The 21,121-nt window shown below is 41.4% G+C and overlaps 1 protein-coding gene across 7 annotated transcripts in view; it reads right to left on the bottom strand.

The window, feature by feature from the left end:
- The window catches only part of LOC122787049 (ankyrin-1-like), a 68,629-nt gene that overhangs the window by 15,745 nt on the left and 31,763 nt on the right, over positions 1-21,121 (bottom strand). For 6 of the 7 annotated variants that reach the window (XR_006362537.1, XR_006362538.1, XM_044053600.1 and 3 more), the window contains exons 3-35: positions 19,793-19,891; positions 19,201-19,299; positions 18,826-18,924; positions 18,278-18,463; positions 17,955-18,053; positions 17,657-17,755; positions 17,203-17,301; positions 16,695-16,892; positions 16,405-16,503; positions 16,049-16,147; positions 15,580-15,678; positions 15,140-15,337; positions 14,846-14,944; positions 14,311-14,409; positions 13,888-14,085; positions 13,590-13,688; positions 13,347-13,445; positions 13,053-13,151; positions 12,505-12,597; positions 12,212-12,284; positions 12,019-12,039; positions 10,063-10,186; positions 9,803-9,866; positions 9,438-9,550; positions 8,084-8,308; positions 7,604-7,758; positions 7,180-7,391; positions 5,789-5,993; positions 5,594-5,690; positions 5,287-5,515; positions 4,260-4,388; positions 2,901-3,020; positions 2,299-2,383 (exon numbers count right to left, since the gene is read on the bottom strand). Coding sequence is in view for 5 of the 7 variants with exons in the window: in XM_044053600.1 (XP_043909535.1) it covers positions 2,299-2,383; positions 2,901-3,020; positions 4,260-4,388; positions 5,287-5,515; positions 5,594-5,690; positions 5,789-5,993; positions 7,180-7,391; positions 7,604-7,758; positions 8,084-8,308; positions 9,438-9,550; positions 9,803-9,866; positions 10,063-10,186; positions 12,019-12,039; positions 12,212-12,284; positions 12,505-12,597; positions 13,053-13,151; positions 13,347-13,445; positions 13,590-13,688; positions 13,888-14,085; positions 14,311-14,409; positions 14,846-14,944; positions 15,140-15,337; positions 15,580-15,678; positions 16,049-16,147; positions 16,405-16,503; positions 16,695-16,892; positions 17,203-17,301; positions 17,657-17,755; positions 17,955-18,053; positions 18,278-18,463; positions 18,826-18,924; positions 19,201-19,299; positions 19,793-19,891 (4,111 nt within the window). In the remaining 2 variants the exon portion in view is untranslated. The remainder of the gene's footprint in view (positions 1-2,298; positions 2,384-2,900; positions 3,021-4,259; positions 4,389-5,286; positions 5,516-5,593; positions 5,691-5,788; positions 5,994-7,179; positions 7,392-7,603; positions 7,759-8,083; positions 8,309-9,437; positions 9,551-9,802; positions 9,867-10,062; positions 10,187-12,018; positions 12,040-12,211; positions 12,285-12,504; positions 12,598-13,052; positions 13,152-13,346; positions 13,446-13,589; positions 13,689-13,887; positions 14,086-14,310; positions 14,410-14,845; positions 14,945-15,139; positions 15,338-15,579; positions 15,679-16,048; positions 16,148-16,404; positions 16,504-16,694; positions 16,893-17,202; positions 17,302-17,656; positions 17,756-17,954; positions 18,054-18,277; positions 18,464-18,825; positions 18,925-19,200; positions 19,300-19,792; positions 19,892-21,121) is intronic. The other variant, XM_044053601.1, reaches the window with a different exon arrangement.

The following is a 21,121-nucleotide window of genomic DNA, read 5'->3' as shown; positions in this document are numbered from 1 at the left end:
CCAACTAACTTCATGTCCTCTTTCACTACATCCATAAACCTTCTCTTTGGTCCTCCTCTAGAGCTCCTGCCTGGCAGTTCCAACCCCAGCATCCTTCTACCAATATACTCACTATCCCTCCTCTGTACATGACCAAACCATCTCATTCTGGCCTCTCTGACCTTGTCTCCAAAACATTTAACATGTGCTGTTCCTCTGATTGACTCTTTCCTGATCCTATCCATCTTCGTCACTCCCAAAGAGAACCTCAACATCTTCTTCTCTGCTACCTTCAGCTCTGCTTCCTGTCTTTTCCTCTGTGCCACTGTCTCTAGACCATACAGCATCGCTGGTCTCACCACTGTCTTGTTTATCGTTCCTTTCATTCTGGCTGATACTCTTTTATCACTCTCTTTTATCATTCTCCACCCATTCCAACCAGCTTGAACACGTTTCTTCACCTCTTTTCCACAATCTCCACTGCTGTGGACTGTTGACCCTAAATACTTCAAATCCTCCACCTTCTTTATCTCCACTCCCTGTAGCCTCATGGTTCCACTTGGGTTCCTCTCATTCACACACATATATTCTGTCTTGCTGCGACTAACCGTCATTCCTCTCCTTTCTAGAGCATATCTCCACCTCTCGAGCTTTTCCTCCACCTGGTCTCTGCTCTCACCACAGATCACGTCATCTGCAAACATCATAGTCCATAGAGATTCCTGTCTAACCTCATTAGTCAGTCTGTCCATCACCACCACAAACAAGAAGGGACTCAAAGCAGCACCCTGATGTAGACCCACCTCCACCTTGAACTTCTCTGTCACACCTACAGCACACCTCACCTCAAAGGCACAATGCAGCTCCCTCTGACCTTCTCTGTATTTCTCTACCAGCATTCTTAAATCTCCCTTATTCTTAAAAATGGGCACCATCACACTTCTTCTCCATTCCTCAGGCATCCCCTCACTCTCTAAGATCCTGTTGAATAATCTAACCAGAAACTCTACTCCCTCCTCTCCTAGACACTTCCATACCTCCACAGGTATATCATCGGGACCAACTGCGTTTCCATTCTTCATCCTCTTCAATGCCCCCCTCACTTCATCTTTACTATTCTCTGCTACTTCATGGTTCACATTAGTCACCTCTTCTACCCTTTGCTCTCTTTCATTTCCCTCATTCATTAGATCTTCAAAGTGCTCTTTCCATCTTCGCATTACTTCGGTGGCACCTGTCAACACATGCCCCTCTCTATCCTTAATCACCCGAACCTGCTGGACGTCTTTCCCATCTCTATCTCTCTGTTTTGCCAACCTGTATAAATCATTCTCTCCCTCCTTACTTTCCAACATAGCATACAAGTCATCATATGCCCTTTGTTTAGCCGTTGCCACCTCTACCTACCTATTGGGCCATAATACATATACATGTGTAAAAGTAGCTGTCAGTGTTTTGAACTTAGCAGGTAAAAAGTAATAAGTACAAGTAATAAGTATTATATTTTTTTGTATTCCTAGAATACTTACCTTGACAAAGGCACTGCTCTGTTGAAGGAAATAATCAGTTCCAGGACAACAATGTTTTTGTCCAGTTAATCCTTGTGGTCAGCACATCATATGTGCCAGACGCTGTTACAATATCATTCCAGTGCTAGTCCCAGCAATCAAAGTAGCATTCAGAAACTGTTACAGAGGGACTGATGTGCAATGTAGCAGCGCTGTGTATTTGATAGACAGAAAAGGCCTTTCCCCTTCAATCCCACCCACTATCGGTGCCACATGACCAGAATGGACATCTTGAATCTGTTTATTAACCACAGGCCAGTATCAGGGCTCCTCTGTCTAGCTCCACTGCGAGTTCCTGCTCATTTCCAGTGCTAAGCTACGCTGCTAACGCAAACAGCATCTGCTGCCATGCCATTGGAGGTCGCAGTGGAGACACCAGCGCCATGCAAAACCAATCACATTAGTCATTCATTGGTTGTCATAGCTACCAGGACACTGAGGAAAGAAGAAGAGGCTATTTAGCCAAGTGCCATGGAGCCATTTTGGGAAATCTTTGCTCGTGTTTTGGTCGCACATTCAGCCAGATTCGCTTCAACTGCACTGCAAGTCTGCAAGTCTGGGTCATACTGAGGAGCAGTGCATTGCATCCAAGGCTCGGTCTGTGTGCCATGCGTACACCCAAGACAGATAAGGGAAAATAGAGAGTAGGAAGCAGAGGGTTTTGGGTAAAAAGGGCAGTGCAACATTCAATGTCCATCTCCGCCGCGTTTATATCCGGAGAGGGATGAGGATCAGGCGGTGGATGACTCACCTCCTCCAGGCTCGTTCAGAGCGCTGTAGCGCTCTCTCAGGGCAAGAGGGGTTAAAGTTCTTCTGCGCTCCTCACTTCCAGCAACCTTTCGGATTAGATAACAAGAACAAAAGTCACATTATTCCTACATTTAGATTTATATCTGGCATGTCAGTAAGGTAGTAGTTTCCAACTCTGTAAATGAAAAAATAATGATAACAAATAATGAAAACCAAAGACTATCAACCGATCAGTCAAATCACAAGCCAAATAAAAGTCAAAATCTTTTTTTTCTGTTCACTTGCTCAAACAGAATCTAAACTGTGTCACCTGATTTTGGGCGTGCATGATCATTTCACAGATTTCTGTTAAGGTCAAATTGTATGCTAATTTCGGTATATATGCAACCATTTGCCACGCTTATAATAGATTTTAAACTTGACCTATTTAAACAGTCACTGCCCAGGCCAAATTATGAGAGACTTACCATTAATAATAATAAAAAGAATATAATATACAGTCTGTCTTCCAGCCAATCGATAGTTCTACAAGTGATGACATCAACTAGTGTGTTTAATTTAGTTTAATTTACTTTAGTAAAATGTGATCTTGTAAATCCTTACCTTGACACAAGGTGGCATGGCTATGTTAAGGTTACACAGGACGTGCTGTGTGTCCTCATACTTGGTGCACTTCCTCAAAAAGGATAAAAAGCCAGTGGTATCTTTGTTGCTATCTCTGACCTGGTATCAAGAAAAGACAGATGGAGAGAGGAAGAGACAAAGGAAAGAGAATATGGACAGAGAAAACAGCAGGGATATAGAGAAAGAAGACAGAGGACAGGATAGGTTGGCAAAAGGAGTGATGAAGCAAAGAGGATAGGAAACAAGTGAAAGGAAGAGTCAGGTTAAGAGAGAAAGTGAATGAGAAAGGAAGAGGAGGGAAAATAAAGACAGATCAAAAAAGGTATTAGATCCCTCCACAATGTTTGGATCATGTGGCGCAGTAACATGGGACGAGAAGCAGGGGGAAACAGGGATGGAAGCAGTCCACAGGCAGGCGAGGAGGAGAGATTTACCTGCACATTTTACCTGGACGTCTGTCAGACCAGACAGTTACAGAGTGACCGTGAGAGAAAGAAAGAGAGACAGTGAGACAGACACATAGAGACAGGCAAGGCCGCAAGATAGGAGTGCAAGCCAAGAAAGTGAGGGAGTCACAGGACATGCAAACAGTTACCTGAGTGGGTTTGACAGGTAGATACGCAACCACAATTAAAGTATATTCATCAACGTATTCATGTTGAAAAGTATTAAGGGATGGACATGGACAGAAACACAATGACTAGGAGATAAAGTACCCGAAATTGAATTATGAAAAAAGAAAAGAAAAATGAACAAATATGAAGAGGCACATACATATGGAAACACAGATACAGTGCAAGAGAAGAGAAGAAAATAAAAACATAAAGTAAAATTATCTTTTAATTTGGTCAAAAATAAAAAAAATAATATTTGACAATTTAAAAGATGAAGAGACATACACATCATCCAGTGTAATGTATGTGAAAAATAGCAAAAGTTATCAAAAACAACATTTATTCATATACTGTACCGCCAAACTAAGACTCACTGCTTGGACTTTAATGAATGTAATTAAATAAACAATTGCATGGCTTCTCAGATGTAGTTTGGTGTTTCTGTGATGGTAAGTAAGTGCCAAGGAAACACAGCACTGTTATCTGAGTTTTTAACATGCTAATGTTGAGACACACTGTTTAGCTCACAGATATCACAGTACGCACAAAAACCAGCATGTGAACAGGTTGTCTGGGTGATCAGCAGGTGAGAGCTCAGGAGGGAAACTGACTAACAACAACAGGACACACTGAACCCAACAACAATACGATCACAAGCACAGTACTGTGTATGAATAGTGAGTGACAGAGAAGCAGGCATGTGAGCAGTGAGACAGAGACAGACCTTGACAGAGACAGGCAGTCTGTTATCTCTGAAGGCCTGGAAACTGAAGCTGCGCGGCTGTTGCGTGGCCTTCCTGATGGGCACAAGGTTCCCAGAACACTCCAGGTGCAGCGGCATGCCCTCCAACAGCTGGGAAACAAATGGTACAGGTGACAAGATAAATCAGAAAAGCATGTGATAATGATTCGACCCTCATACAACAACGGATCAGTGTCATTAACATACTTGATAAAGACAAAGTGACTCCCCTGTAAGGTAGAAAACACTTCAGAAACAATGTCAGCAAAACCAGCAGTGTCAGTGATACTAGCTGCAATTTTGGCTGCTCATAAACATGATTACTGGCTACCAGTACACTCGGATTGATTTTAAAATGTTCTTGTTTGTTTTTAAATCATTAAATGGGCTGGCACCTGACTGAACTGCTGCACATACACACTCCAGTCAGAGTGCCAAGGTTGGCTCCTCGGCTTTGGAATTCCCTGCCCCGGCACCATCTGATGTGCCCAGTCTTTTGAGCTATTTGAATCTTGTCTAAAAACCTACCTTTTCTCCTTGGCGTTTAATTGTTGAGCTGGACTCCCGTTTGTCTGCTTTTATGTGCTTTTATATGCACTGTATGGTTTTTTTGCTGTATGTTTTTGACATCAGTCTGCACAGCACTTTGGTCAACCTTGGTTGTTTTTAAATTTGGTCTATAAATACAAGTTGAGTTGATTGTCTGATATTGAAATTTGCCTAAACACCTGTCTGCATGTGCCAAACACAGCTGCTGCTGTTCCAGCACCAAGCAGCTCCAGATTTCCTGGATACAGTCTGTACAAGCTACATAAAAGAGAGATATACAGCATATAATTAACCAAAGTACAAACAAAAATCTCCTCTTTTTATGTGACTAACTAGAAGTGTCATTCACCAATATATGAAATAAGTGAATGATAGATGATATACATAATTAGGAGCTAATTGCATAAAAGTAGACAACTAAAATTCTCTGACTCTTCATATGGTATGCTTCAATTCAAACCTCGATATCTCGACTGCGAGCCACTTCAGTGAAGTTTTCGTGCAGCTCCAACGTCTTGTCCATCTTGTCGTCTGTCATGCAATAACAACGCAAGCGTCCTTCGCGGGCTTCATTCATCTTGGCGAAAATAACAAACTTGGCCATATATGGCACAGCCATTAACTCCCGATACAGCAAGTTGGCAAAGGTCACAGCCTCTGCTGTGCGGGGACAGTCTGCCAGCCAGAATCTGGATGGAATAAAAGAGACGAAATGTTGCAGGTTGACAGGGGAGAAAACTTATCCAGGTTTCTGGTGAGGTGCTCACCTTGCAGACACATTAGTGGTAAAGCTCGCACAGTTATTGGCGTACATCAGCTTTGTGGTTCCAGTGATGTCCTCCCACTGAGCTGGTGCTGTTCCACCTGAGGCACAACAACCACACTGAGTCATTTGTGCTCTGATAAATAAGGTCAAAACTCCGAAAACTCAACTAAAAGTCAATCTACAAATTCAATTGTACCAATGACACTGCACAGGAGGCGTAAGCTGGTGGTATCACCCTCCCCGGCATCCCTGGGACTCTCCTTCCAGGATGGTGGCAATGGGATGCGCAGTCCGATTGGACGGTGGAATTTACGTCGGCGTGGTTCGATGGTGACCACTGGGCTGAAGGTCGCCTGGTTTCCAAGCTGTCGAGTCAGCAGTTCATCAGGGATTGGCTGTGCCTGTAGTGGAGGTGGTGAGAGCAAAAAAAAAAGGAATTAAGCCGGAAAAAGGGAAAAAAAAAAGAATAAGATATAAGGAGTTGAACAGAAGGCAGAGGTATAAATATGCAAGATAAAAATTCAAGCACAAGCACAGTATAAAAGCTAAAATAGATAAAAGTCATCCAACAGGAAAAACAAGCACAGAGAGGATACGAAACAGGACAGTTCTTGTGCAGGAGACAGAAACATCAAACTCACAGCCATACTCACACATGCAACCCATTCAAATTTCACACCTGACCCAATTCAGATCAGTGCATCAGCTCGGTCAGTGTGGCTCACAACTTAAATCAGGGAACTGAGTGATGAATGGCTGGATAAAAAAAACAGGGAAAACATAAACATAGCAGCATAAGGCAAAGCAAGACTTGCACGCATGCAATTTCCTCAGACAACATCAGCACCATGACAGCTTGCTACTTTGACAAACAACATAAACAGAGTACAACGCAGTGTACAAAAAAACGAAAATGGCGAACCCATAATTTGTCAAAATAGCAGAGGTGAAATTTGAAAAGAGACTGAGTATGAGTGTGTGCCGTGTGTGTGTGTGTAGACATCTCGAAGAGTGAGTCGACCATACATTTGACAAATGCTCCAGTTTGGCAGGACAGACACCACGTTACAAGTAAAGCACATTGAGAAACACTGCAGTACAGCACACCACTTCATGTTAAGGAGTGTATTATCCTGCAAGATTATATCATTAATAGTTATTAATAGTAAAACAAAAATCTGAACAAACCATATGAACACTAACTATATCAGTGTTTGAATTTATTCCAATTAATTTCGGGTCATTATAAATTCACAAATGTCCAGTCAAAGCAGATGAATCATAATAACAACATGTCATAACATGTCAAATAACTTCAGCTCATAAAGATTACAAGACAAACAGAAAATGTGGCAGGTAAATGTGTGTGGCACAGTCCACTGAATCACAGATTGAAAATCAGATGTTGTATAATTCCAACATCTGTGCTCAGTGATTCATAAAAAAAACACCAGATTGTCTTCAATAGCAAAATAATAAACAGATAAGCAATTATGAAACGTGGGGATTTGAATATGGTTTATTTCTGCCTTGTCATATCTTTCCTTCTTTGCCTATCCACTGATATACTGAAAATCCTCTGCTTACCTGCAGCCCCAGTCTCACTCTTTTAGTGACGGCCGTCTCGGGGAAGATGGCCTCGACGTGTGGCACCAGTGTGCAGCTCAGTCGGCCACCCTCCGGACCGATCAGGTCACTCTCCTGCTGAACACGGGAAACCACGGCAAAGTACAGTGGGAAGTCAGTAGAGATGATGCGACGGATTCTCTTCTTCTCCAGCTCATCATGACTCTCCAGGTCTATAGAGGGGACAGAGGAAACAAGAGCATTATTATGGACCATTAGAACCATAATATGAGCATGAGTGAGCCGACATCACTGTTCGTCTATGTCAATCTTTGTACAATCCTCCTATAAAAAGCACCTGTCCTTGTTCTGCAGCCACAGCATCATATATCAAGACTAAGACTATGCAAGGTCTCACAGAGAGAGTGATTATTGTCAAACTGACCTTCATCCATGCCATTCAGGATAGTTTCCAACACTTCGTCGCCATAGCGATTGCGATGTTCCTTCCAAACGGAGCCGTTTTCACTGCGGAGGACCACAAGCTCTCGGTCCCCTCGGCCCATTGAGGCAAAGTGAGGGATTTCCACGATTACTGGCCTGTGGTAGAAACGACAGCTTGCATTAAAAATCTTTATTTAGTTTTTTTCAGGCTTGTTCTTTATTAATATTTAAATGCAAAAAGAAACAAAGCTTGTAAAACTATACATGAGATATGTAGAGCTAACATCGTCCACTAGATGGCAGAATATCCATGACAAACTTTAATTTATATACAGTATAATCTGTAAAATCAAATTTTATCAAGCTTTAAGATTTAAATGTTTTTGTTGCATCCTAAGAATATTTATAAATGCTCACATATTTTCATTTCACGTCAACTCAGTATTTTTTAAATTCCTTTACAAAAACAACTTCAACTCACCCAAGAAACTGCATACTGGAAGGCCCCAGAGAGATGATACGGGAAGCAAGCCCCTCCCCTTCCACCAGTGGAGGAGGTGTGGTCAGCTTCTGCGGTTTGACCAGGCGGCAGGTGATGCGTGTGGGCGCAGCGCAGGTGCGAGGAGGAATGATGACCCGGAGACCGTGGTGTCTGCTGCCACGCATGGAGCCTCCTCGAGCGTCCACCATGAAGCTCACCAGGAAGCTGGGGGTCACACAGTGACACGGCACTTCTATTGATGAGTTCAGTTCACTTAAGCTGTGTATATGTGTACATGTCTGTGGTCAGCTGTGAGAACAAATTTAGACTCAAACCTGTCTTTTTGAGGGTTTTTTGTTCTCATGAGGACATTTTTGGCTGATCCTCAATTAGGTATTTAGTTGTGGTAGTTGAGAGAGCATTATGTCCTGACTGAGAATGCTGTATATAACTCTATTGTATGTATGTGTGTGTGCACTTGTCTTTGTTACCTCTTTAGGACCTTTTCTGGCACACTCATTAAGACCAAAACCAAAGCAAAACCTAATTTCTGAAGAACTGGTTAAGTTTAGGGCTAAGACTTGAGTTGTAGTTAGGTTAAGGTAAGGGTTAGTCAGTAAGGGATAATGATTTATTTAGGCTGCATAAATGAATGCAAGTCAATGCAGTGTCCTACGAAGAACAGCTGCACAAACCTGTGTGTGTGTGTATGTGTGTGTGTGTGTGTTGCTGTGTGCACCGGGGCAACTACTCTCCTCTCATGAGTTCTAATTTTCCATACACCATCCTTCATATTCCACTTTACAAATGCTGACTCACTGTGCTTTGCATAAATTGTGACTGGACAGACTTAATAAATTCACATCATGCTGCATTAACCTCAATAACAAGCGGTTTATGAGTTGCCACCATATACAAAGTGGAACGACCACAGTACTTCATGATCTTAAACATAAAATAAAATCATCCACCTGTAACGAATATTGAGGTTTTTTTTTTTTGAGTATCTGTGGTTCAGTCTTGGGTCATCATCATCACTAATGATTTGTCACTGCTGATGATTTGAGGCCAGGGATGATCCATGATGCTGACGAGTGACCATAAAGGAAGAAAGATGATTCTGTTAAGTGCAGCAACGACTGTGCAGCCACACTTACCTAACATTTTTCCTTTGACTTTACCTCCGGTGTCCTTGTGTTCATGCTGTCCTTTTAAATTACATTTTTAACACCAGGTCTTGTGTAATCTTTAAAGAAGTCCTCATAATAAGATAGTAATAAAAGAAAAATCCAATTTTGCACAAATAAAATAAAATATGAGGATCAACAGGGTGCTAAATGTTTTATTAGCTCACCCGGTGTGAATAGGGCTGGCCACAGGGCTGACATTATCTGAAGTCTCTGTAGCAGGACTGCTCGGGATAAGAGAGTCTTCATCATACTCCTTTGACAGAGGGATGGGGGTGTGCTGAGGTCAGAAAGAGAGAAAGAAATGAAAATTTGAGAAGCAGTAAAATCACCATGACCGAGAAGCTTAAGACCGAGAATAGTGAGAAGGGATGACAGTAAAAGAGATGCACAGAGAGGGAAAGAAAAAAAAGGCACAATAAAAAGAATGAGAGAAAAAAATATACTTTTACAAGTTAATATCTGTCTTTGATAACATGACACAGGCTTCAAAATAAGTCATGGATGTGCTAAACATCATGGTTAAGCCTACCTGATCTAAGAGAACTGTTTCTGGGGACACACAAGGAATCCTGGGAATAGCAGGAGAATACGGCCTGTGGTAGAAGAAGTCAGAATATGTGACTATAATTCTATAAAAGAAAACTCTAAGAAAAATTAGTTCATCTCATCCTGATGTTTGTTATAATTCAAAAATGTTCTATGCCAGACATTCAATGGCTAGAACAAAGTTATTCTACGTTCATACTTTATTTATTTGTGAGTAATGCACAATATACATATGGGACTTACGTGGTACCCATGCCACCCTCAAAGTCTCTTAGAGACTTCTTGGGGGACAGGAAGTCATCATCCTGATCCTTGAAGTCGTCAAGCTTCAAGTAGCGTGCTCCATCCATCCCAAGCAACTCGTCACCTGTGGGCAAAACAACAAGGTGAGGAATTTGGGAAAAGGAGGGAAAAGGGAGAATCAGTGATGGGCAAAGCACACAAACAATTAGGACTAGGAGAGAAAAGGACAAGACCACAGGGCAAAATGACGCTGAATTCAACACTGTAGTTCTTCTGCTCGATCATAAAACATGAGTTTCTTAATCTAAGCCGATGGGAATTATTTTTTTCCTCTGCACATAGTGACTAATTTTAATGATTTATTTACAAGTGACAGTATGTTGAATTGTGGCTACTTCAATCAAAATAATGTCACTTCATTAAATTCATCAAATGCAGAAGCAGTAGTTCCCTTCATCTTCACGAAACCACAGAAAAAAGATGGTCACAAAGCAATTTCAGACACACAGGTATTTAGTCCAAGCAATGGAGTCACACTGAGAACATTGAGAGCAAAATGGAAACCAAAGGAATAAACGAAGAAGAAGATTGGTAAGACAGTGAATATCAACACAGTTTAGGACAGTGCATGGGCGGCAAACTGCGAAGCACCTGAGACAGCTTTTTTTTGTTTTTGTTTTTAGTGAGCATGCCCATTAAAGATGAAATCACATGTGGTGATGGTTGTTTCTGTGTGGGAGAAAATACATCAATTATTAAGAAAGAAAGATATTGAAATCATAATCAGGTCAAATGATATTTAAAACACATAATTATGAGCATAGCCTTGTTCCTGGAGGCACTACTGGAGAAATGATTAAGGGTGGAATGTATGAAGTAGAAGTGGCAAAACAAGGTCAAAGCAGCAACAGCATAAACCCAGGTTTGGTCATGTGACACCAGGGCTCTCACATGGCTCTATGTCTGCCTATGAATAAATAACATTATGGTCAACCTCCTTTAACCAAACGCGACTGACCTTATCACTGTGCTAACACTGATATGCCTCTGTGTTTTTCAGCACTCATAGTTGCTAGTGTACATTAGCTATAGGTCATCTTCCCATCCCAAAATACTGAGTAAATCGAACAGTGTTCAAGTAACATTGAAACTGTTTCAATACACTGTTGCATCGCATTGTTCTAACGTGATATTGACATACAGTAAAGTAGACCAGCAGTTTTGAATTAACACTAAAAAAGTCTATTTAACTCTCTTTATATTTAAATATAACACAAATCCCGATTGTAACTTGTCCTGGACGTAACAGGTGATTAGTGTCCAGTTACCATGGAAAACACCGGCTCTGCTTCAGTGACAGGACACATCAAAAGTATCGTTGGGGATAGGATTTTAAAGCAATTAAAAGAAATGTATCACAAAGCAAACATTGGATATGAAGCGTGTGTATGAAAACTTTTTAAATTACGTTTTGATTTGATTTCTTTAAAGCAGAGAGACAAAGGCACAGACAATCATTTTGTGTTTGTGGAAGTGCCACAGCTGGGTCTCGGCGTGTGTAACAGCCCAGTGATCAATTAGGCTGTTAAATGTAGGAATAACTGCAATGCTGCTGAATCAGAAGGAGGCCATTTATCATTTGAATGCTGAGATACTGGTCTTCTGTTAATAATGAGACTATGAACAGATGTGCACTGCACACCGGCAAAGAAATAAAGAAAATGTTGTGACTACATGCCGATGAAAAAAAGAGGTAAATTTTTTCATTTAAATAAATCTCTGAGCAGAAGAGAACAACAGTAGAGAGGACAAAGAGAGAAGAGCAAACAGGGCTGGAGTTGAGAACAGACTCAGAGGAACTGATAAGAAAGACAATTAGTGACGCACAGAGAAAATGACAAGTACAACTGCAATGAAGGCACAAGGTCACTAGCCACGATACAGACACAGTCCTACCTAACGTTAGCTGGGCAACCCCTACAAAACAAATGGGGAAAGGTGTTATAAACAGTCACATGTACATTTAAATAAATTTTGATATGTCAGAATATCTCCAAAAAAAGTCTTCTCCGACCAGAGTCAGAGCTGAAAATAAATGATCAAAGCTGTATCTGTGATGTGTTTAATGTAATGAAATCTAAAAGCATACCTTCATCCTCTGAAACATCCAAAATCTCATCCACTGTCTCAGGAAAACTCATGCGATGCTTCTCTGTAGTGATCTGTGAAGAGCAGGGGGAGGTTGGAAGTGAGACATGTTGGAGAGTGAGATGGAGCAGAAAAACAGACGCAAAACACAGACTCAGTTTGCAAACAGTGGAGGGAGCCGAACCTGATCGAGACAAGGAAATTATTTTATTGAACACCTGAGTCACGGTGTGTCAAGGCTACTTCTGTGCGCATTAGTGTCACCATGCAAACCAAGCATGATGTGTTGCTCACCGTGGAAACAGACTCCTCGGTAACCAGCTTCAGCACGTCAATGACCGAGATGTAACCCAGCCGCTTTGCAATGCCGAGAGGAGACGTCCCATTCTGTACAGAGGACGAGAGAGATCACACAAAATATGTACTAATACTGCGGTTTGATCTATATTTGCAGTAAGTTATATAATACCATCTCGTCAGATACAGTAAATGGAAATGTCATAATGTGATACACTTTTTAAACGTTTGTCACTGTACAGACACGAAAAGCAGTAAACAGTACATCAAAGGAATGCAAAGAAAAGTGTTTAATACAATTTAAAGGAAAAAAATGAAAATGCAAACCTATAGATGTCAACAAAAACACAAGGAACATAACAAAGCGAGACATTTATCATAATATAATCCATAATCCAGTGGTATTTTGTGTAATTATAGATGTGGTCATTTGCAACACATTAATTAATTGAGAATATTTACTCAATATATGCAGGCGAAAATTCATACCAACTGGAGATGCTTGCAGATGACTTAGACAATAAGGCATTAAGTCTGTGTCTCACCGATGTGATCTCATTGGGCTGGGCACCATGTTTCAAGAGCAGGGTGACAATATCAGTATGGCCCTGCTGAGCTGCCTGGTGGAGAGGGGTATAGCCCATCTGAGGAGGGGAGCACAAAAAGTTCAGCAAAAATCTATGATTTTGGCACCAAATAAAACCAATGTGGCTCCCATCAGTCTGCCCATATTCATTAACTAATCACTGGTGGTTAAACAAACAAGGACATACAACCACTAATAGCTAGTGGCTTGAACCTGCTAATCAAAAAGGGCCAAATCGAATAATGACGATTACCCTTGTCTTGCTGTCGACATGAGCCTGCTGCTGCAGAAGGAACTTCACCATCTTGATGTTGCCATAGTGACAGGCCACATGAAGGGGTGTGTAACCCATCTGAGAGGACAAGAAAGCGGGTTTGCAGTTGTTCAGTAGCATCATGGGGTTTGAAAGGTATAATATATAAAATGATGCTTCCTAATAATTCAATAACATCTTTGTGCCATATTGAACTTATTTTTGAAGTAGACATGGACTCACCCTTGAAGCAGCGTATACAGAGGCTCCCTGCTTGACCAGTGTGTCAGCGATGCCCACATGACCCTCCTGAGCTACAAGATGCAGAGGGGTCAGTCCACTCTAAAAGAAAAACAACCAGAGCAATGAGCAGTATGTCTTCATTTAACAGTATTTTAAGGTTTGTCTGTTTTGGTGGATATAATAAAGTCTGATCACACAACCATACTTTTCATCCTCAAACATTCTTGCAATCATAACCACGCATATTACATTTCACCCCCTGAGACTGATGCATTTTTGATCCAGTCTTCTGTTGTACCTTGTTTCCCAGATTTACGTTGGCCTGCTTGGAGATGAGCAGAGCCACCATGTCAGGCCGTCCCTCCTGTGAAGCCAGGTGCAGGGGTGAGATGCCTTGGAGGGACTCCGAATTGGGTGAAGCCCCATTCTGCAGTAGACAACTGGCCACTTCCATCTGGTTCTGCTTGGCTGCTATGTGCAGGGGAGTGTAACCATTCTGTAGAGGGAAACAAGGACAAACAGATGCAGACCGCCGCCTTTTTCGGGATCCTGCTTTTCTAATTTTACATTTAACTAGACTGGTGTTGTGAGGGAGCAAAGACGTACCATGTTATTTACTGTAAGTTTTAGGAAGAGACTAATTTCAGTCTGTTTTGGTAATTGTGTCAGTGACAGGTTCTGTGCACGCATATGTGCACACACACATATGTGAGCGTCTTACTCGAGCTGTGCTGTGTGCAGATCCTCCCTTGCTGACCAGAAGTCTAACAACATCCAGGTTGTTGTGATGGACGGCCACATGAAGAGGTGCCAGACCATTCTGTTAAACACACATACACATACAGATGTGCACATATATAAAACAGTAGACACACATACAAAAAACCCACACACACGTTTGCACAGCTATTCTTAGGATACTACAATGACTTCCATTCATTTGGACAGCCACACAAAGCATTATCCTTAACTTTAACCATAACCAGTTAATGCTTTAACCAAACCACAAATTCACATTTCCTTAGAAATTAGGTCTGCCTCATTAGAACCAGGTTTTGGTCTCCATGAGGACTACTGACAAGGTCAGTGTTCATGCCATAAAGAGGTAACAAATACAAGTACACACACATACATACAAAAAACATAAAACACATGCCATGATATTCTATCAATCAGCCTGACATCCATCTCAGTGAGGTCAGGCTTTCTCACTGTACGACAAAGATCTGAACTACAAGCAGCACAGATTGTCTCACCTTCCCAGCTGCATTTGGATTAGCTCCTCTTTCCAAAAGTAGCTCTGCTACGTCTACCTTTCCATATTTAGAGGCCACATGGAGGGGAGTGAAGCCTTTCTGCTCAAAAGAAAGAAGGACACACAGAGCTATTTTTTACATAGTTAAAAAATAGCTCTTCATAGTTAACTCATATCTCATGCTATTTTTGAAAGTGGTCTTTTTTTCGTCGTTTGGAAGCTGAACCTAAAGTAGCATCAAGCAGCAATAAAGCTGTACATATACTTTGTTTTTTTGTGCAGGCATCTACCTTACCTTTGTCATCTTGATCTGCTGTGCCCCAGCGTCCAGCAACATTCGAATGGTGTGTACATGTCCCTCACGTGCAGCAATGTGTAAGGGCGTGTGGCCTGCAGTTGTTGAAGAATCAGGGTTGGCCTTGTGCTCTATGAGCAGCTTGACAAGCTCCTTGTGGCCCATACGAGAAGCACAGTGTAGAGGTGTCTGGTCATCCTGGACGAAGGAGAAGGAGGTTCAACAGGGTTTTAAGGAAAAATGAAAATGACAACAAGACAGAAGCCCCTTATTGACCTGTTAGTGATGTAAGCTAATGTTATTGTGTACTTGAGTTTTAAAGCAACAAGAAATGAATGGCCAGCAAGATATACAGAACAGAGTGACAACAAAAGATACGAGCATATGCTGCGTATTTCGGGTTGTGATGACTTAAGTAAAACTTCACAGCTCATAAATACCTTAGCCTTGGCATCTACTTGGGCTGAATTCTGCAGCAAGAACTGAGCAACTTCACAGTGTCCAGCTCTGGAGGCCATGTGGAGAGGAGTCTCCACTTTCTGGTGGAATAAAAACACGCACAACATTCAATGTACACATTGTAAGTTGCAAACAACAACAAATGTGTACAACATTTAACTGGGGTTTATGATTAAAACAAATCCAACAACAAAACCCTCCTGAGCTACAAGATGCAGAGTGGTCAACCCACTCTAAAAGAAAAAATAATCAGAGCGATTGATCAAATAATAATATATAGAGTATTTTTACATACAAAATTAATCATCTTCTGTAATAAATTGTGTAATTGTGAGTTCACTCTCTCTAAAGTACCTTTTTACAAAGCAGCATAGATGGGATAATTGACTCAGCTGGTAATATTAAAATAAAAATAATGCAGTGATGTGGAAGAAAAGACAGGGTTCTCACCACATTGGAAGCATTAGGTGAAGCCCCTCTTTGAAGCAGGTGCTTCACTATATTCAAATGGCCCATGAACGCTGCTACATGAAGAGGAGTGAGACCAGACTGCACACACAAATACAGACATATGCATTATAGAGGCATTAAATAAAGTTCTAGTTGATTGGCTAAATCTGACCGATATCTGACAAGATATGTAGCGATGTAGAAAATACCGTTGCTTGAGCATAAATTAAGATTCGAGAGGTTGCGAATTAAGTCACAAAATGGTGGCGACAAAAGTCAAAAGAGTCATGTCAGGAAAACTCTACTATACACCAGCAGTTTTCTGACATTTTGTCCTTTGTGGTCACATGTCTCACCTCTGTGACAGCTTCTAGGGAGGCAGAGTGCTTCAGCAGCAGGTCCATAGACCGCATGTGGTTCTTCTTGCAAGCAATATGGAGAGGTGTGAAGCCGTTCTGGAAATACAGAGGAAATGTTTCACAACAAGACGCTACGGCACGCGCGTACAGTTTTCTGTTATACTAAAGATGAGTACAGTATAGCTGAACTATTTCCAAAAATCACTGTTCCAAAGTTTTGCTACAATCAGTGTGACAATTTAAAAATTTTCTCCCTGAAAAAATATCTAATGAAGAGAGTTAATCACCAGAGCACGTGCATTGGCTTTGGCTCCCTTGTCCAGTAGGACTTTGGCCATGCGATGGTGACCACAGTGGGCTGCTACATGAAGCGGGGTTAAATGGTCCAATGTGATATCATCAATCTCAGCGCTGCATTGTAGTAGCTGCTTGACACAGTCCATGTGGTCCCCCTGAGCTGCCATGTGGATGGGGGACAGACCATTCTGTACGAGGCAAAGAGTAGGACATAAAGTGAGGAGAAATGAGTAGAGAAAATAAAAAAGAGAACGCAGAGCGCCAAGAGAGACAGATTTGTCATTGTGAATGTATCATCCTGTACGTAGAGCAGCGCCAAAAGAGATTAAATTTCCTGTGTTCAGAACAGCATAGTCCGTAGAGAGAACAGGATCAATCTATGATTCACGGAGATCAAATTTAAAGTCCGTAGTTAACAGACCGGTCAGATATCTTGATTTAAGCTAAAAGGCTACAGGGCAGTCATGGTGATTGTAACATTTCATTTAAGTCACCTACCTTGGTTTTAGCCTGAATGGGAGCACCGTGTTCCATCAGGATCTCGATAATACGAACGTGCCCATTCCTGGCTGCACAGTGGAGAGGAGTCAGCTCATCCTACACAGAGATGAAGATTAAACGACATGAGAGACAGAAAGAGGATCATTAGCAGGGAGGATAACAAATGAGGGGGACAGAGTCGGTGAACATGTATAGGTGACAAAATACCAAAATGAATGGATTTACGATGAATGAGGATGGGGAGATTATTTAAATCGGAATCTTTGCCTTTTGTACTTGTTTCCTGATATGTTTGAGTAATACATTAATAGAGTAACTGAAGAAAATTTTAACATTTAAATTTAAAGACAAAATGCAAAACACAGAGCTCATAGGGCTCAACAAGTTCACTTTTTTTTTAAAGCTTTACAAGCTTCAAATTATCCAAATAATTCTATTCATTCATTCCTACCTTTGTTTTGGCATCAATCTGTGCTCCTCTGTCCAGCAGGAGTCTGACCATCATCATGTTGCCCCTCCTGGAAGCTATATGAAGGGGCGTGATGCCGTTCTAAGGAAGCAAAGGAATTGTAAAGAGGCTGATTGAATCATTCATCACCATTTGTCATTGTAGAAAACAACGACAAATGGTGATGTGACAATACTAAAGAAAAAGGACCTATTAAAACAACAACATGAGCAGGGAAAATAAAACTCATTATTCTCTTCAGGTGTGTCAGTTTTGAATTTGGGTGCTGAGATAAACTGACCTTGGGTGTGAAGTTTACATTGGCTCCTCTGTTCAGCAGCAGTTGGGCTACACTCATGTTCTCATAGTGGGCTGCAATATGGAGAGGTGTGAAACCAGTCTATAGAGAAAGAGTCGCAATGGGAGAGGGAGAGAGAGTGAGAGAACAAGAGTGTAAACAAGAATAATTGCAATCTATTTATATTCACTATTTAAAGACAAGGTTGGAAAGTGCATGGCATATATTATACAGCCACTGGGAAGATAAAGGAAGAACAATAAAACAAAAAAAAGTCATTTTATATTGAGCTGTTGCATCGGTACACACAGATAATAGGTTCATACCTTGCTGAGTACATCTGGATTGGGGTCGTTCTGTAGGAGTACTGCAGCGGTGCGCGTGTCGTCGTTCCGTGCGGCGATGTGCAGCGCGGGGAGGCGGACCTTGCCCTTGGTGCCATAGTTGATGAGCAGCGCCACAACGTTTTCGTGGCCCTGCTGGAGGGCTACGGCCAGGGGAGTGAAGCCATCCTGAGTGGCAAAAAAGATTGAAAGAAAAAGATAAAAGTGTGGGAGAAAAAAAACGTGAGCAATTATACAGACAATAATTAAAGATAACCTGAAGTTTGCAGCTATTACAATTGCAGATAATTTGCTTGTTTTAATAGTAGTATTTTAGGACACAGTAGTCAGTGAAATGACTGCTTACTTTCTTTTTTTTTGCACTGGAAAACATCTTTTATACCCATGTAAAAGTAAACCCACATTCTCACATATTGTGTGCTTTTCTGACAATGACGTTGAAGGCTCTGATTACTTATCATTAGTGGGGCAACTCATGGCAACCACAGACACACTCATAATCAAACAAGACATGTTGAAGAGACACGTACCTCAGTTGGGAGACTCTGATTAGCACCGTTCTCGAGCAGGAACTTGACCACCTCTAAGTGATTCTCCTGCGCTGCCATGTACAGAGGACTGAACCCTTTCTGCGCAGACACAAACACATTGTTGTGTGTAGTTACTAATCCACAATCAATTATTACAAGAGGTGTTGTCATGGATACACATGTATCGGCATAATGGTACACAGGCTTGAAATTAGGCAGTGTTTATCTTGACAAGGACTTCATTCACTCATCTTTACACACAATAGCATGAAAATATCTGGACAAACAGTTTATACCAGATAGAAACAAACTAACACATACATACATACATACACCAGATGAGGCAACACACACACACAGTTCAGGGTGACTCACATGTGACTGGGCATTAACGTTGGCACCGTAGTTGACAAGCTCAGCCACCACTTTATCCTGGCCTGCAAGCGCTGCAATATGGAGAGCAGTGTTCCCTTTCTGGAGGTCAAACACACATACGCAGGTTGGCACGCAGGCACACACACACAGAGAAGACGAGAGAAGAATATAGAGTGAATATGAGGGAAGTATTGCAGCCTAATGGCCTATATCTGACACTGAGAATCTAACTTTGAAATATATCTATTGTTTATTGCATCCAGGCAGTATATAAAATGTGAGCAATTTTATTTATATTCATTTTAAGCATTTAGAAGCAAAACGCAGACACTGTACCCTTTATTACTTGATGAAAGTTGGACACATTGACTTTAAAACATTGCATACGTGTTTGAATTTGTTAAGAAACACAATATTACAAGATTCTTTGTAAGAAAGCTGGATGATTTCTTTCAGCTGTTCCTAAAAGGCTCTCTTTTTTTTTTAGAAACTAAACTTGCCTGTGTGGTTAGAATGATTTCACAGAGCTTTATTGATTTCAGTTCACCATGAAACACTCGACAGAACAAGCACGCAGAGATGAGATAAATACCTTGGTGATGGCTTCCAGCTCAATGCCACAGTGCAGCAGCTCCAGAACCATTTTGACGTGACCTTCTTTAGAAGCCAAGTGCAACCCGTTGAGACCATTCTGAAGAAGGAAACAGAGGGATTTACAGTAGTCTTACAGAACTTAGAGGGAAAAAAATACAAGACGCAATACCCCATCCAGTTAATTATACATCCTAAAGCTCCAGTAAAGGTCTAGTAATCCTGTTAATGATCAGGATTATTGAAAATAAATCTGCATTAACAGGGCACCAAAATGACTGATGAGTTCATGTCATAATACATACTCAATTCACTATCACTAATTGAAAACACATTCATGCTAATTATGCCAAGCATAACATAAAAGCCTACTTTTAGAATGACCAACATAAGCAATGAAACTGGATTTGCATGTATGTGCTGCATCAACACTTAACAGTGGGCAGGTCTGTCTCTTGGTGCTGAAGGCTGAAGTGATGTATGCCATTGTTGTTTGCACTTTGTCCAATAAAACACATCAGTAACAGGGAGAAAATCTTGTCTTGAAAATTTTGGGAGTAGTGTTTGAACTAAATGTTAAATGTGATTCGATTGGCTGACACAGTCAACTTCCGCCACATACAACACTGAGCAACAAGCCCATAATGCAGCCCTGCAGTGCTTTATGCTGCTCCATTCAAAGTGAATGACAAGTGCTTCAGTTGGTGCCTCCACCATGTACATGTGAATCTAGCTTGAGGTTGTGTTATGTTAGGAAAAAGGTAACACTGTGAGAAGAGCAGCAAATTCTCATTTGCTGTGCAGAACAACATCACTCATCTATTAACTGTATCTCCATTAAAGGAAAAACAAAAGGAGAGCGGCTGGCAGACAACTGTTCTGCCTCAGTGGTCCATTCATCTGTCTGACTGTCTGTCTGTCTTTCTGGATGGCTTCACGTCCTTCACATGAGGTCTGCACTGAACACTGCCTGCTGTAACCAATATGTCCACTAGGAGGCTCCATGCTCCAGCATGTGACCGGGCTTCACATATGAGACTGCAGTGTCCATTCAAATGTGCAACACAGCCTCTCTTTCTGTGAGGTGCATTGAGTAATGGGAAACACACAAAGTGAGGACAAGTCGTTGACATAATGCATTCCCTAGCCCCTAACCTTAACCATCATAACTAAGTGAACCCTTACCATAACCCTAAAACCAAGTCTTAACACTGCAAAGACCTTTAAAGATGTGGAGTCCAAACTGTCCCCACAAGGTCAAAATGTCCTCACAAGGATAGGTTTGTCGATATAAATGTAAAGATATATACACAAGTACACACACACACAT

This window comes from Solea senegalensis, linkage group LG21 (assembly GCF_019176455.1).
Source record: "Solea senegalensis isolate Sse05_10M linkage group LG21, IFAPA_SoseM_1, whole genome shotgun sequence".
NCBI lineage: Eukaryota > Metazoa > Chordata > Actinopteri > Pleuronectiformes > Soleidae > Solea > Solea senegalensis.
Note: the sequence above shows the minus strand (reverse complement) of the source record. Positions and strands in the feature narration are given on the sequence as shown.